Source organism: Rhinoraja longicauda, chromosome 8, assembly GCF_053455715.1.
Source record: "Rhinoraja longicauda isolate Sanriku21f chromosome 8, sRhiLon1.1, whole genome shotgun sequence".
NCBI lineage: Eukaryota > Metazoa > Chordata > Chondrichthyes > Rajiformes > Arhynchobatidae > Rhinoraja > Rhinoraja longicauda.
The window spans coordinates 70,724,842-70,742,137 of record NC_135960.1 but is presented as its reverse complement, the minus strand read 5'-3'; the positions used below and the strand labels follow the sequence as shown (position 1 = coordinate 70,742,137).

The 17,296-nt window shown below is 41.7% G+C and overlaps 1 protein-coding gene across 6 annotated transcripts in view; it reads right to left on the bottom strand.

Moving 5' to 3' along the window:
* Positions 1 to 875: 875 nt before the first annotated feature.
* Positions 876 to 17,296, bottom strand: part of LOC144596074 (calcium-responsive transcription factor-like) — a 70,679-nt gene continuing 54,258 nt past the window's right edge. For 5 of the 6 annotated variants that reach the window (XM_078404194.1, XM_078404197.1, XM_078404195.1 and 2 more), the window contains 3 exons: positions 13,978 to 14,108; positions 12,687 to 13,047; positions 876 to 3,785 (listed from right to left, as the gene is read on the bottom strand). In XM_078404194.1, coding sequence (XP_078260320.1) covers positions 3,685 to 3,785; positions 12,687 to 13,047; positions 13,978 to 14,108 — 593 coding nt within the window. In that variant the 3' untranslated portion in view covers positions 876 to 3,684. The remainder of the gene's footprint in view (positions 3,786 to 12,686; positions 13,048 to 13,977; positions 14,109 to 17,296) is intronic. The other variant, XM_078404196.1, reaches the window with a different exon arrangement.

Sequence of the window (17,296 nt, the reverse complement as noted above, 5' to 3'; positions counted from 1 at the left end):
AGCCACTGGAAATTCATATCATCCTTTTGTCACTGGGTCAATTTCTTGGAATGTCATCCCGACGTGCACAGAATTTTAGTTTAGTTTAGAGATGCAGCGCAGAAACAGGCTCTTCGTCCCACCAAGTCCGCAACGACCAGCGATCCCTGCACATTAACACTACCCTACACACATTCGGGACAATACAATATCTCTTTATTGTCATTGTACAGGGGTACAACGAGATTGGGAATGCGCCTCCCATACGATGCAATAATTTAATTAGCTAGTCAGTATTAATTTAAGCAACCCAATGAAACAAATTGTAAGAGTTTTAAAACAGAATAAAGTGCAAGTAGATCTGTGCCGGATCACTGTGCAATGTGACCATCCGGCTCAGCAGGACCGGTTCATAGCAGCTATGGCCCTGGGGATGAAGCTGTTCGTGAGTCTGGAGGTGCGGGCGTAGAAGGCCTTGTATCGTCTGCCCAATGGAAGGAGTTCGAACAGACTGTTGCAGGGGTGTGAAGAGTCTTTGTGGATGCTGGTGGCTTTTCTGAGGCATCGTGTGTTGTAGATGCCCTCCAAGGCTGGTAGCTGTGTTCCGATGGTCCTCTGAGCTCTATGGACTACCCGCTGAAGAGCTTTCCTCTCTGCCTCCGTGCAGCTGAGGTTCCACACAGGGATGCCATGTGTTAGGATGCTCTATGGTGCAGCGGTAGAAGGTCGTCAGCAGCTGTTGGGGAAGACCAGACTTCTTCAGTGTTCTTAGGTAGAACAGTCGTTGCTGTGCCTTCTTGACCAGCGCAGTAGTGTTATTGGACCATGTTAGGTCCTCCGAAATGTGAGTGCCCAGAAACTTGAAGCTGGACACTCTCTCCACACTGTCCCCGTTGATAAAGATCGGGGCGTATTCCCCATTATGTGACCTAACATTTTAACATTTATAACCAAGCCAATTAACTTACAAACCTGTACATCCAGTGTGGGAGGAAACCGAAGATCTCAGAGAAAACCTACGTAGGACACGGGGAGAACGTACAAACACCGTACAGACTGCACCCGTAGTCGGGATCAAACTCGGGTCTCTGATGCTGTAAGGCAGTAGCTCTCCCGCTACACCCTCCGTGCCCATTATTTTCATAAGTATACTGCCATCAAAGTAGGTCTCGATGGAAACACTTGCTCAGATTTACTTTGTTTTCATCCATGATCCTGTTGCAACCTGTGATGCTATTTATTTGACTATGTTTGTCCAATGAAAAGGTAAAGTGAAGTTAAGGCAGCACATCTAGCAAGAGTAGGGTTAGGGTTCACGCATTCCAGTGATGCTGTTGGAGGTCAGCATCTCTACAAGGTACGCCCCCGGGTAGTCTCCAGACACCCCACTTGTCAACATAAAGGAATGGTGGATCTTCAGGTTTCCATGAAGTGATATGTTCACTCCCTCTTCTCTCTTTCATTCCTTTTCCCACAAACACCTCATCATCTTTTGGATACCTTCTGATATAGCAACCTGTGAGTTATACTGATCATCTGGAGTCCCATTGTGGCTAACTGCAGCAGCTGTGGGGAATTCAACTGCACATTTAGCAGGCTGCACTCATTCCCACAGATGGAACTATTTGGGTGCTAAACAACTTTAATGTACCATTTAAAATAAACCATAATGGTAATGTGCAAAGATGTGTCAATATGATTTGGTTGCAAGAAAATTCAATGCCAAGCCTTTGAGCACTAAAAACAACTAAACTGCCAAAGCTTTCATCATGAAACAGTGTGATGCATCATAAAAGTAGATAAGTTTTGTACAACACTTTCTCTTATCTCCTCAATAAAAACAAACTGTTCTCCACAAGGAGAAATTACATTTAAAAGTGGCTTTATTTGAATTATTTTACTTCTGTAAACAATGCAATCTTTTGCAAACACTGATGACTGAATATTATCTGTGATCAAAATTCACTGCAGCAAGTGTACTTTTTAAATGACTCATATCAGGTAGATATGTGTAATCAGAAAGCACAATTAATCCTCCTAATGCCCATATTAAAATAGGGATAGGGTATATATTGGCAGTTCCCAGTTAGCTTGCTAAAAAGTAGGCACAGCAATAGTTGGTCCTTCTTTGGCTGAAAAACTCATTCTACTTGTTTCACAGCAATGGAATAGGTTTTACCACCAAAGATGTTTTGCTGATTCAAACGTTGAATCCTCTCCTCATGGCACACTTTCCTCATCTTAATTTGTTTTTCTTTTTAAAAAAGTTTGTATCCGTTTTGACGGATTATAAGGCTTCCCAAAAATAAAGGGCACATTTTTAAATATGATTGCCTGTGGCATCTAAAGATAAATACACATTTTAATTTTTTGGAGTTAATTAGATATTGATAGGCATTGTCAAGTCAAATATAACCAACATAAATGCTTGGTTCTCAACACTAAAGAGACCCACAGCACAAAAAATGTGAAAACTTTTGGTGGTATTTTTGCCACGATTGCACATATGTTGTTCATCAATAACTAAAGGCCTGAATGTAAAACATGTGATTGCATTACCCAAAGTCTGGCCAGAAGCCATCTCCTTATTACATAGCATTGTAATCACAATCACAAGGGTATGCATGGCGAAGAACTCCACGTTTCTCTCACAAGCTTCCACACCTACCAACAGTATAGAAACTCAGTAATCTTCAAATGCAGCCTATCTCCCTTTAAATCAAATTAGTTAAAAGAAATAATGTTAATATAATAATTTAGATTTTAGGACTCCTGCTATTCATGCTATGAGCAGGTTTTTCAAAACATAATATGGACTGTAATTGGCAGGGAACACGAACATAGAAATTTGCTGCAAGACATTCATTCATATTACAGGTTTTGGAAGAATGCCTTCTGATAGTAAACACACTGGCTGTCAGTCCCAGAGTGAAAACCCTCCCATTTCCAAGCTCTGCCAGCAAGATGCCTGTATTGTAATCCTGAGAGGCTTCTTCTGTATCATTTTGAAAATAAAACAAAAGACTTCAATTCTGCCTCCATCTCTAATACCAAACAAACCATTAGCCAATATAAAATCGGTCCATATTTGCCAGGTTAGCGCCTGCTGAACATTTTCAGAATAAATATATTATAGTCTGATCAGATCCGGCATGCCTTTAAGTTCATGTTCTCTTCTCAGCATATATCTGGCACCAGCACCAGAAATAGCAATAGTTAACACTGACAAGCAGTCAAAGCAGAAGAACCTTCAATCAAATTGCAGCAGCCTTATAGTAGAAACCAGTACTTAGGATGATCATTCATGTTGCTGGCACAGGCTCCAAAACCAGTTGGTAAATACTGAGCTGCACAATGTGATCTGTTGCCTGCATTTCCGGATATTTCACGGAAAGATATTGACCATCAAAACATAAGATCTCTTTTAGCAGCCTTTTTTTAAAATATTCAGCTGCCCCCACTTTTGATTCTGGAGAAGATTGAGTAGGAGGTCCGGTCCATGCATTTAACAAATTTCTCTTTTTTGAATCCCAATCTTGTAAAACAGGCAAACATATCCCTGCTACTTGAATGGAACAAAAGCTTTAACCTGTGTCTGAAACCAGGCCCTTCCCTGTTCCGATAGCTCAGGAGTCTCCCCATGCCAGGATAATGTATGGGGAGCAGCTGATTCTTTGGTTGCACACATGGAGTGCATGAAGATCTTCAGTCTCCTGGTCTAGCTATTTCAGGCATGCAGGGCTCAGGTGCAGGTAGAATCCCATCTTCAGACTCCTCTTTCACTTGGCGAATATAACTGTCTTGGGCTAGAATCACATTGGAAAGAAATACAAAGTAAATAAGTAATATCATCCACCAAGCCAACAATAAGTTAAGTACTAACAATTTATTCCAGAGGGATAGGGAAACAATTCAAATTTATTTTATATATAGGACATAAATAAAAATAGGAAATGTTAGAAATATTCAACAGGTCAGGCAGCATCAGCAGACATAGAAGCAGAACTGAATGTTTATGGTCAATGACTCTTATCATTGTTCATTTTACTTCTTTTTCCAGACACTAACTGACCTGGTGGAATACAGTATAACAAAGTGTGGAGTCATTCATTTTGTAAGTAGGAATAAAGCTGTAGACTATTTTCTAAATGGGGAGAGAATTCAGAAATCGTGGGGGGCAAAGGAAGTTCTGGTGCAGGATTCCCAAAAGGCTGATTTGTAATAATTTAATTGCACTCATTTAATTGGTAGTAAGGAAGGCGAATCCAATGCTTGCATTTATTTCGAGAGGACTAGAATACAAAAACAGGGATGTAATGCTGAGGCTTGAAAAGGCACTGGTCAGGCCACCTTTGGAGTATTGTGAGCAGTTTTGGGCCCCATATCTGAGGAAGGATATGCTGGCGTTGGAGTGTATCCAGTGGAGGTTTGCAAGAATGATCCCAGGAATGATTGGGTTGACATATGATGAGCGTTTGATGGCACTGGGCCTGTACTCGCTGGAGTTTGGAAGGATGAAGAAGGAACTCATCAAAACATACCGAATAGTGAAAGACCTGGATAGAGTGGATGTGTAGGTGATGTTTCCACTAGTGGAGAGTCTAGGACCAGAGGCCATAGCCTCAGAATAAAAGGACATACCTTTAGAAAGATGAGGAGGAATTTCTTTGGTCAGAGGGTGGTGAATCTGTGGAATTCATTGCCACAGACGGCTGTGGAGGCCAAGTCAATGCATATTTTTAAGGCAGAGATTAACAGATTCTTGATTAGGAAGGGTGTCGGGTTATGGGGCGAAGGAAGGAGAATGGGGTTGAGAAGGAAAGATAAAGCAGCCATGATGGCGTAAACGATGGGCCGAATGGAAGCTGTGTTTCCAAATCAGTAGAGTTATTTTTTTCAAACAACGGCCTTTAACAATAATGTAGTTAGTATTAATGTGGTAAACTAACTTTCCTGATTTTTCTCATGAAGCTAATCAATTGGAGTCATTTGTTTGATTATTGCACCTTACCTTCAAAGGTTAATGCAAGATTCATGGAGATGAATGCTGCTTGCTACAGGTAGTGTGGGAATTGGGAGTAGGGGATAGACTTTTTGCAGGAGACAGGGTGGGAAGAAGTGTAGTCCAGATAGCTGTGCGAGTCAGTGGGTTTATAGTAGATTTATTCACAAAATGCTGGAGTAACTCAGCAGGTTAGGCAGCATCTCGGGAGAGAAGGAATGGGTGACGTTTTGGGTCGAGACCCTTCTTCAGACTGAAGTTTGTAGTAGATGTCTGTCTCCTGTGATGGAGATAGTGTGGAATTGGGAGTAGGTGTAATTCAGTGTTTACAAAGCACTAGTATTATTTTTCAAACAGTCTAAATAAAAAGTAACAAATAATAATGCTTTGTAATCTAACTCTTCTGATATATCTCATGAAGCTTATCAATGGGAGTCATTTATTTGATTGTGGCACCCTGCCCTGAAAAGTTATTGCAAGATTCGTGGAAGAGAATGCTGCTTGCTGCAGACTCATGCAGTGTTTTCAAAGCAGTATTATTTTTCAAACAATGGCATCTAACTATAAAGTAATTACTAATAATGTGTTGTAAACTAACTTGTCTGATGTATCACTTGAAGCTGAAAAGATTGGATTCATTTAGTTGATTTTAGCATGTTGCAAAATTCCTGGAGGTGAATGATGCTTGCTGCAAAAAGACTAATTTTGTGTTTCCAAAGCAGTGGAGTTATATTATCAAACAACGGCCGAACAAATAATGTAGTTAGTAATAACGTGTTGAAAACTGACTTTCCTAATTCTGCTCCTGGAACTTATGAATCTGCTGAATATTTCCAGCATTTCCCGCCTTTATTTTAGATTTTCAGTCTCCACAGTTTTTTGATTTTCCTCTATTAAGGGCTTATAGTCTGCAGTATATCATCAGTGAACATGTGAACAAATAAAGGGGTTAAAGTTCTCTTGGACAGCAATTTTCCAGGAGTGTTGCATGAAGGAATGGGTTGAAATCAGCTGTGGAAAGTCAAGGTAAATATCGCAACCTCGGAGAATTGGAAAAGGAGGTAAAATGTTTCACTTCACTGTAACCAACACTCAAATTTAACTGTGTAGGAAAGAAATGCAGATGCTGGTTTAAATCGAAGGGAGACACAAATTGCTGGAGTAACTCAGTGAGACAGGCAGCATCTCTGGAGAAAAGGAATGGGTGACGTTTCGGGTCGAGACCCTTCTTCAGACCTCAAATTTAGCTCATGTGACAAAATGATTGAAGGTTTCTTCTTCACAACAGCCATCAAACTACCCTGACAATTAGTTAATCAGCTTTTTTTTAAATCATTTGTCATATTGAAAAAGAGCACTAGAATGGATTACCTACTTTGTGCAGGTAGTTCAAGAGTCAAGTGGGTTTTATTGTCATATGTTCCAAAACGGAACAATGAAATTTTTACTTGCAGCAACACAACAGTAACAGATAGTTCTGCTATAATATGTGTTTCCATAAATTGGATATAACGAGTGATGAATTAGGGAAAAATATTTATATTACATGGGTCAAACTGGTTATAACACGATCAGGAGCTAGTGAACCACTTAAAAGTTACTTTAGAAATTGGCAAACAGAAAACAACTTGTCTTGGATTTGAACAATAAAGAAAAAGAAATGTTTCCATGTAACCTCCCCGCATTAATAAGTTACCATTGTCTCTCAACAACATAGCTGCTATTTTCACTGCAGATGGCCATTGGAATTAACAAACAATCACTTTTATTAACAATGATACTTAATTAAACAATGTAATATACAACATTTAATATTTTAGCTTGCAGTACCAAAAGTTATGTTATTGCTATTACTGAAAATACTAAACATGACTACTTTCATTTACATGACATTGCTGTGTCCCAAACATTATGGTGACCTGAAATGGGATGGACTATATATAAACACTACTGTAATTTCTACATGGTGAAAATGTATAAAAATGGCCTTTAATAAAATCAGACAATGTGCACTTTAACCACATGTGATTTTTTTCTATTACAAATCTCAAATTGTGGAGTACAGAGGCAAATAATTAAATGATGGGTCTTTGTCCCAAACATTATGGGGGCACTGTATGAGAGGAATCTTAATCGATGTGCATAAAATTATGAAAAGTCTGGATAAATTTCCCAATCATTCAAAGTAATTGTTCGGATTAATAGGATAATGAGTAAAAGATTTACACTCAGGAGGTTCGGCTGGGGTCTGAAAGCATGGTGAACATAGAAACCCATATCACCTTTAAAAGGTATAACCAATGCTCATGTTAGACCTCTTTGGATTGCAGAAAGTGCAAGAGACCAATTACAGTTAGAAAGCTTCACTGTGTGCAAATTTAGCAGAGTCATAATTATTATAAATTGAGACAGAGGTTAATAGGAAATGCAGGGTGAACATTTTTCAGAAAGAAAACTGAAAGTGTAGAACAGGAGGTTAAACAAGAAACATTAATTTGCTTGCTTCCAAGGAAGCACTAAACAGGTACTTGTTTTCATATAAAATTTATGGTTATTAGAATTGCACTAAAACAGAAACGGATGATTAAGTGAATTTTGTAGATTTAAGAAACCTTACCCATCAGAGCTCATTATGAATGTTGCTTCTAAATGGCTTATCTCTGTTCTGCATTTCTAAACAATGGATATATCATGGGAATAATAGTTACATTTCTAAATTCACCACAACTATGGAAAGCTTATAGATATTTAATAAATTTTACCAATTGGATGCAATGTTGCCATGGGAGAAGATTGTGTTAGATGGACAAGTATAATGCATATTCACAAAATGCTGGAGTAACTCAGCAGGTCAGGCAGCATCTCGGGAGAGAAGGAATGGGTGACGTTTCGGGTCGAGACCCTTCTTCAGACTGATGTCGGGGGTGGGACAAAGGAAGGATATAGGTGGAGACAGGAAGATAGAGGGAGATCTGGGAAGGAGGAGGGGAAGGGAGGAGGGACAGAGGAGCTATCTGAAGTTGGAGAAGTCGACGTTCATACCATCGGGCCGCAAACTGCCCAGGCGAAATATGAGGTGCTGCTCCTCCAATTTCCGGCGGGCCTCACAATGGCACTGGAGGAGGCCCATGACAGAGAGGTCAGACTGGGAATGGGAGGGGGAGTTAAAGTGCTGGGCCACCGGGAGATCAGTTGCGTTAATGCGGACCGAGCGCAGGTGTTCAGCGAAGCGATCGCCGAGCCTGCGCTTGGTTTCGCCGATATAAATAAGTTGACATCTAGAGCAGCGGATGCAATAGATGAGGTTGGAGGAAGTGCAGGGGAAACTCTGTCTCATCTGGAAAGACTGTTTGGGTCCTTTGATGGAGTTGAGGGGGGAGGTAAAGGGACAGGTGTTGCATCTCGTGCGGTTGCAAGGGAAAGTGCCCGGGATTAGGGTGGTTTGGGTAGGAAGGGACGAGTGGACCAGGGAGTTGCGGAGGGAACGGTCTCTGCGGAACGCAGAGAGGGGAGGGGATGGGAAGATATGGCCAGTGGTGGGGTCCTGTTGTAGGTGACGGAAATGTTGGTGGATGATATGTTGGATCCGCTGGCTGGTGGGGTGGAAGGTGAGAACGAGGGGGATCCTGTCCTTGTTGCGAGTGGGGGGAGGGGGAGCAAGAGCGGAGCTGCGGGATGTAGAAGAGACCCTAGTGAGAGCCTCATCTATAATGGAGGAGGGGAAGCCCCGTTTTCTGAAAAACGAGGACATCTCGGAAGCCCTAGTCTGAAACACCTCATCCCGGGCGCAGATGCGGCGTAGACGGAGGAATTGGGAGTAGGGGATAGACTTTTTGCAGGGGACCGGGTGGGAAGAAGTGTAGTCCAGATAGCTGTGCGAGTCGGTAGGCTTGTAGTAAATGTCCATCACTAGTTTTTCTCCTGTGATGGAGATGGTGAGGTCCAGAAACGGGAGGGAGATGTCAGAGATAGTCCAGGTATAACTGTTTGAATAGCACCTGTTGCATTTAATAGAACTCAGAAATTTAAAAGGTTTACTTCAGTAAGATTGGAACTAGGACTGTGTTTTTAGGTTTTGATATACAACAAAGGGCGCTGCATTTTGTGTCCATTTTCAGTGTCAACCAGCACACTTGGAATAGAACTCTGGTGTACAGTTTAGCAACTTTGCAAAGGATGGAGACCATTGAGCATATTAAAAGGGAAATCACAATAATTATGCAAGTATCAGGCTTGGCTAACATTTGGGCTGACCATATAGGCTATGTTAGGAAAAGGCACAGGATATGATACGTTGAAAAATGAACAGGACTCAATATCTTTCAGGAAAAACTTAAAAGAATGAGATATTTTGGCAGATAGCTCATGCAGAAAGAATTTTAGATTTGGACTGAAAAGGGTTCTTGCTGAACCCTGCATGGAAAGCAGCAAGTGGTTGGTTGCTTGAATAACTCAGGCTCAAAGTTGACGACCTGGAATCTGAGCTTCAAAAGCTACGGCACATCAGGCACGGGGAGAATGACCTGAACACTGCGTTTCTGGAGGCAGTCACACCCGTTAGAGTAACCACTTTCAAAGTGGTCTTTCGTCAGGAGGAGGGTGTGTCTGTAAGTGAGGCAGGCAAGGGGATTGAGGTAAATGCGGTGTTCGAGGAGCCTCAGCCATTCAGCTTGTCAAACAGGTCTGAGATTCTTGCTCCCCGTGCAGACACGTGAGGGGGCTGCAGGAAGGATGAGCAATCTAGCCATGGCACCGTGGATTAGGGAGCCATCCAAGAGGGGAGAGAGAAGAGACGAAATTCGTCATTGTCATTGGGGATGACGTTGTCAAGGGAATAGATACAATTCTCCGTCACGGGGATTGAGAGTTCCAAAGGCTGTGTTGCCTGCCTGATGCCCGAGTTCGGGACATCTCATCTGACCTACGGAGGAATTTGAAGTGGGCGAGAAAGGTCCTATCATTGTGGTCCATGTGATTACCAATGAAATTGGTAGAACAGGGAAAAAGAGGTTGTGCAAAGGGAATTTGAGCTGCTAGAGACTAAATTGAAAAGCAGAACCAAAAAGGTAATAATCTCTGGATTACTACCTGAGTCATGAGCAAATTGGCACAGGGTCGAGAAGATAAAAGAGTTGAATGTGTGGCTCAAAGATTGGTACGGGAGAAGTGGATAAGAATTTGTGGGACATTGGCACCAGTATTGGGGATGGGTGGAGTTATTCCACTGGGACAGACTCCCAACAGGATGTAGGGTACAAATTACATCAGGAGATCCAATTGGCATGTAAGAAAAGCAATGTTACAGTGGTCATGGGGGGTTTCAATATGCATGTAGACTGGGAAAATCAGGTTACGAGAATGTTTCCTGGAGTTGCTACATGCTGGACTTTAGAAGGATGAGAGGGGACCTCATTGAAACTTACCGAATACTGAAAGGCCTGGATAGAATTGATGTGGAGAGGATGTTCCAAAAGGCATAGCCTCAGAATAAAAGGACGTATCTTTGGAAAGGAGATGAAGATGAATTTCTTTGGTCAGAGTGTGGTGAATCTATGGAATTCATTGCCACAGATGGCTGTGGAGGCTGTCATTAGGTATTTTTAAGGTGGATATTGAAAGATACTTGATTGTCAGGGTGTCAAGGGTTTTGGGGAGAAGGTAAGATAATGGGATTGAGAGAGAGATAGATTAGCCATGAATGAACAGTGGAGTAGACTCGATGGGCTTAATGACCCACTTCTGCTTCGATGACTTAAAGAACTTTACACAAAATAAGTTACTACTTGGCTAGATAAAGATTGCATAATTTTTTTTAAAGTTTTCTTTCATAGGTATTTAATTGAATGCTTGTTTAGCAGGATATCCATCGCTGCATACATACAGTGCCCTCCATAATGTTTGGGACAAAGACCCATCATTTATTTATTTGCCTCTGTACTCCACAATTTGAGATTTGCAATAGAAAAAGTCACATGTGGTTAAAGTGCACATTGTCAGATTTTAATAATGGCCATTTATATACATTTTGGTTTCACCATATAGAAATTACAGCAGTGTTTATACATAGTCCCCCCATTTCAGGGCACCATAATGTTTGGGACACAGCAATGTCATGTAAATGAAAGTAGTCATGTTTAGTATTTTGTTGCATATCGTTTGCATGCAATGACTGCTTGAAGTCTGCGATTCATGGACATAACCAGTTGCTGGGTGTCTTCTCTGGTGATGGTCTGCCAGGCCTGTATTGCAGCCATCTTTAGCTTATCCTTGTTTTGGGGGATAATCCCCTTCAGTTTTCTCTTCAGCATATAAAAGGCATGCTCAATTGGGTTCAGATCGGGTGATTGACTTGGCCACTTAAGAATTGACCATTTTTTAGCTTGGAGAAACTCCTTTGTTGCTTTAGCAGTATGTTTGGGACCATTGTCTTGCTGTAGAATGAACCGCCGGCCGATGAGTTTTGAGGCATTTGTTTGAACTTGAGCAGATAGGATGTGTCTATACACTTCAGAATTTATTATGCTACTACCATCAGCAGTTGTATCATCAATGAAGAAAAGTGAGCCAGTGCCTTCAGCAACCATACATGCCCAGGCCATAACACCCCCACCACCGTGTTTCACAGATGAGGTGGTATGCTTCACATCTTGGGCAGTTCCTTCTCTCCCCCATACTTTGCTCTTATCATCACTCTGATGTAAGTTAATCTTCGTCTCATCTGTCCACAAGACCTTTTTCCAGAACTGTGGTTGCTCTTTTAAGTACTTCTTGGCAAACTGTAACCTGGCCATCCTATTTTTGCGGCTAACCAGTGGTTTGGATCTTGCAGTGTAGCCTCTGTATTTCTGTTCGTGAAGTCTTCTGCGGACAGTGGTCATTGACAAATCCACACCTGACTCCTGAAGAGTGTTTCTGATCTGTCAGACAGGTGTTTGGGGATCTTTCTTTATTATAGAGAGAATTCTTCTGTCATCAGCTGTGGAGGTCTTCATTGGTCTGCCAGTCCCTTTGCGATTAGTAAGCTCACCAGTGCTCTCTTTCTTCTTAAAGAACAGTTGCGAACAGTTGATTTTGGTAAGCCTAATGTTTGGCTGATGTCTCTAATATTTTTATTCGTGTTTCTCAGTCTCATAATGGCTTATTTGACTTTAATTGGCACAACTTTGGTCCTCATGTTGATAAACAGCAATAAAAATTTCCAAAGATGATGGAAAGACTGGAGGAAAGATGAGGTGCTGAGAGCTCTCTTACACTTGCATTAAGGAGGCATTTAAACACACCTGAGCAATTACAAACACCTGCGAAGCCATGTGTCCCAAACATTATGGTGCCCTGAAATGGGGGACTATGTATAAACACAGCTGTAATTTCTACTTAGTGAAACCAAAATGTATAAAAATACCCTTTAATAAAATCTGACAATGTGCACTTTAACTACATGTGATTGTTTCTATTACAAATCTCAAATTGTGGAGTACAGAGGCAAATAAATAAATGAAGGGTCTTTGACCCAAACATTATGGAGGGCACTGTAAACCTGAATGTCTTTTCCTATCCTTCTCATATGTAGCTCTACAATCAAGGAATAAGAGAGAAAAACAAAAACAAAAAATAAAATCTGGGTGAACCACACCCAATTATGAATGAATTAAATCTAGAATACTTCAAAGCTCTAAGTTCCATTAACAAAACCAAGTAAACTTACTGACTGTGGGTGGTGATGAGGTTTCCATAATTTGTACAGGAATGGTCTGCCCAGATCCTAGCAAGATCTGGTGAACTCCTCCATCAAGGCCTCTGTCTCCGCTGATCGATGCTCTGACTGTCACCAGCTGCCCCATGCTGACCATATTCTGTTCAGATCCTGTCATGCCCACTGAAGTTGCAGAGTCACATTCTGACAGTGAACTGCTAAGCTGCAAGAAATGAGCCTGACTGAAAACCTGCTGCCGCGCAGTGGGGCTGCTTGACTCCTGCACTGCGCACGAGCCTCGTTGATGGGAATTCAATGTAACAACTGCAGTGGCTGTGTCCGCAGCAGCAAAAGCTGGCTGTAATTGTAAACCCTTAAAGAAAGAAGATATGCAATAGTAAATGACAAGACACTAATGCTTTGAAAGGTCGTCAACTTTCCACATCAAACAGAAATTGCTATGGAAAGAAAATCACCCAAAGAGGTATTCTACCAAACATTTTCTTGCATCAGGTTTCAATGGTCTGGGTGAAGCAATAACAAACTCTAACCTAAAGATTCAATGATTCTAACATGCACAAAACTGATTTCAAAACTGAATTCCTAATCTGTGATATAAACTCTGTTTTGACTGTACTGGTGTTGAATATGATGAACATGCACAAAGCAATGAGGAATTACATTATATAGAATATTTAACAAGGCAAAACATCCCATTACACTTTACAAGATTATAACAAGAAAAAATTCCAATACCAAGAAAAGCAGCTAATTTTTTTTGTCAAATGGAAAGGTTTTAATTAATGTTTTTAAAGAGGGCGAGCAGTGGCAAAGGACTGTGAAAGGAATCCCAGATTTTGAAGGCTGGATGACAAGGGGCATTGTTTGCAATGGTAAGGCTGAGGAACTAAATAATGCATGGTGGCCCTGTTGAAAGCATACAAGGGACCCTGAAAATTGGATGGGAGGAAGACGTGACAAGGGGAGGAAAGGACAAGCCAGTGAATTTATTTGGATTCAAGAATGAGAACTGAAAAAATTATATATGCAAGAGTCAACTCGAATCCAATGTCAACCAGCAATGATTGTGGGCAGCAGAGAATGGTCTGAAGATCATAGTCAGAGGTTTCTGGGCAGCAGATGGACTGAAGCATGACAATGCTAATAGTAAGTTCTGAAACAAAGCTCAAAAGCCAGATCTTTCCTGTTAGGCGGGGGAAAAGATTACAACAACACAAATCAACATCTGAAGGAGAAATTGGAGGTTTAGGGTTTCTTTATATCAATATCATTTCAATCTAACCTGTAATTGTGCAAAAAGCTTTGGTTGCAATGAGGAGACTGAAGAAGGAATCTGTGTTGCCTCTGGAGATAGTGTATCTGCTAGCTGGGCTGACTCCACCTTTGTGATGATTGAATCTGCTGTGGTGCTCTCTGCGAATTAACAACATCCATATAATTATGCACATAGCTTTACTATTTGAATCATTTCATCAGCAACGTTCAATGAAATTAGCTGAATACGGTTTTACAACAACATCTTCCACCTTAAAAGTACAAATATCAATGAATCTTCTCTAAGATTGTAGTAAGTTACAATACTCATAATTTCTCATCATCACCATGGGAAAGTGTAGTACAATGCTGTGGAGCTGACTGAGGTCGGCAGGACATTATTACGGGTACTTGGGAAACTAACATCATTCACAATTGAAATGTAATGAACTGGAAGATGAGCATTCTACAGTAATACGACATAAGTCAAACCAGGGCAAGACCTTCACATGAATGGTAGGGACTTGAGCAGAATAGTACATGGTTCCCTCAAAGTGGCATCACATAGGGTGGTAAACATAGAAAATAGGTGAGGAGGAGGCCATTCGGCTTTTGGTGCATTGGCCTTCATCAGTCGGGGCATTAAGTATAGAAGTTGGTACATTATGTTACAGTGGCACAAAATGTCGATAAGGCTGCATTTAAAGTACTGTGTTCAGTTTTTGATCAACCTGCTGTACAAAGGATATCATTAAGCTGGAAAGAGTGCAGAGAACATTTTGCGCAGTTTTTGCCAGGATTTGAGGGCCTGAGGGAAAGGTTGAGCATGCTACAGCTTTATGTCTTGGGGAATAGGAGGCTGAAAGGTGATCCTATAGAGGTGGATAAGATCATGAGAAGAATGGATAAGGTGAATGCATAGTCTTTTACTCAGGTTAGGGAAATCAAGAACCAGAAGACATCATTTAAGGTGAGAGGGGCAACATTTCATAGAAACCTGAGGAGCAACTTAACTCAGGGGGTGATGGTTATATTGAACGAGCTGCAGATGCAACACTTGAGTCAGGTACTATAACGGCATTTAAAAGACACTTTATATGGAAACGAAAGGTTTAGATCAATATGGGCCAAATGAAGGCAAATAGGACTAGCTTAGGTGGGACATATTGGTCGGCATAGAAAAGTTGGGCCATAGGGCCTGTTTCCATGCTGTATGACTCAGAGGAAAATCATGGTCGGCTTTAAAAATGGCAATTCATGTAAGTTTCTTATTTCTACTTCTGCTTTAGCATACTTCAAGACGCAAATGTGACAGAAGCAAAACTTCCTTACTCTTTCAACATTTAAAATAAAGTGATTTAATTTTTTCTACATTATCTTTGCCAAACAAAAGATTGGGGTGAACCTTCCACCAAGGTTATAAGGTCATAAGTGATAGGAGCAGAATTAGGCCATTCGGCCCATCAAGTTTATTCCGCCATTCAATCATGGCTGATCTATCTCTCCCTCCTTCACCTATTCTCTTGCCTTCTCCCCCTAACCCCTGACACCCGTACTAATCAAGAATCTGTCTATATCTGCTTTGAAAATATCCATTGACGGCCTCCACAGCCTTCTGTGGCAAAGAATTCCACAGATTCACCTTCCTCTGACTAAAGAAATTCCTCCTCATCTCCTTCCTAAAGGAACGTCCTTTAATTCTGAGACTGTGACCTCTAGTCCTAGACTCTCCCCTAATGGAAACATCCTCTCCACATCCACTCTATCCAAACCTTTCACTATTCGTGCCAATGATTCTACTGAAACTTAACAGTGCTTCACTGTGGAAGGCCCAAAGTCCAAAGGTGGCATCACTCTCCCCAACTACCCCCCACCCCCCATAGTGGGCTTCCTTAAACTTAAGTTGCAAAATACTCTCCACTGAGTTTGTGCTAGATTAGACCAAACAAGTACCGAAACATTGGGAAGAATTGGTTATCAAGAATGGCAAGCAGACTTTATTTGAGTCAGTTGTTTTCATTTTGGTAATACTTGTCTTGTTTGTGAATATCAAAAACATTTACAAATGAGACAAGGCCTCACCAATTGTCAATGTCATTCCTCAAATGTGGTCACTTGCAACTCGAGAGGTCCTGAAGAGGCCACAGTAATCAGCTAGGAGCCCACATCCAGTAAATACTGCACCTGCGACCATTCTGGAATTAGGTGTGGTCAACAAGTAAATGACTGGTGATTTCACGCTCAGATGGGGATCTGCATCTCTGAAGATCAGCTGGACTTCAGTTAGGTGTAACCCGAAGATAGACACAAAAAGCTGAAGTAACTCAGGAGAAAAGGAATAGGTGACGTTTCGGGTCAACACCCTTCTTCAGACTGAGAGTCAGGGGAACGGGAAAAGTGATATAGAGAGATACAGAACAAATGAATTAAAGATATGCAAAAAAGTAATGATGATCAAGGAAAGGTGGAGCCCACAATGGTCCATTGTTTGCTGTGGGCTCAGTGATAATGAGTTATACAATGAAACTCAACAGGACGACAGTGAAACTAATATGACTAGGGCAGTGGAGGGATGGAGAGAGGGGGATGCAAGGGTTACTTGAAGTCAGAGAAATCAATATTCCTACTGCTGGGTTGGAAGCTGCCCAAGCAAAATATGAGATGCTGTTCCCCCAATTTGCATTTGGCCTCCCTCTGACAGTGGAGGAGTCCCAGGACAGAAAGGTCAGCGTGGGAATGGGAAGGGGAGTTAAATTGTTTGGCAACCAGGAGATCAAGTAGGCCAAGGCGGACTGATTGAAGGCGTTCAGCGAAACGATCGCCAAGTCTACACTTGGTCTCTCTGATATATAAGAGTTCACACCTGGAACAACGGATACAGTAGATGAGGATGGTGGAGGTGCAAGTGAACCTCTGCCCTATCAGAAAGGACTATTGGGGTCCCTGGACAGAGTCGAGGGATGAGGTATAGGGACAGGTGTTGTATCTTCCTGCGGTTGCAGGGGAAGGTACCTGGGGAGGGGGTGGTTGGGTGGAAAGGCATGAGTTACCAGGGAGTTGCGAAGGGAACGGTATCTACAGAAGGTGGAAAGGGGTAGAAATGGGAAGATGTGGCTAATGGTGGGATCCCGTTGGAGGTGGGGAAAATGTCAGATTATGTGTTGTATGCGACGGCTGAAGGGGTGAAGGGTGAGGACAAGGAGGACTCTGTCCCTGTTGAAATTGGGGAGAGGGGGAGCAAGAGCAAGCTGCGGGATATCGACCAAGGAGACATGCGTGATGGAAGAGAGGGATCCCCGTTCTCTAAAGAATGAGGACATCTCGGATGTCTTGGTATGGAACACCAG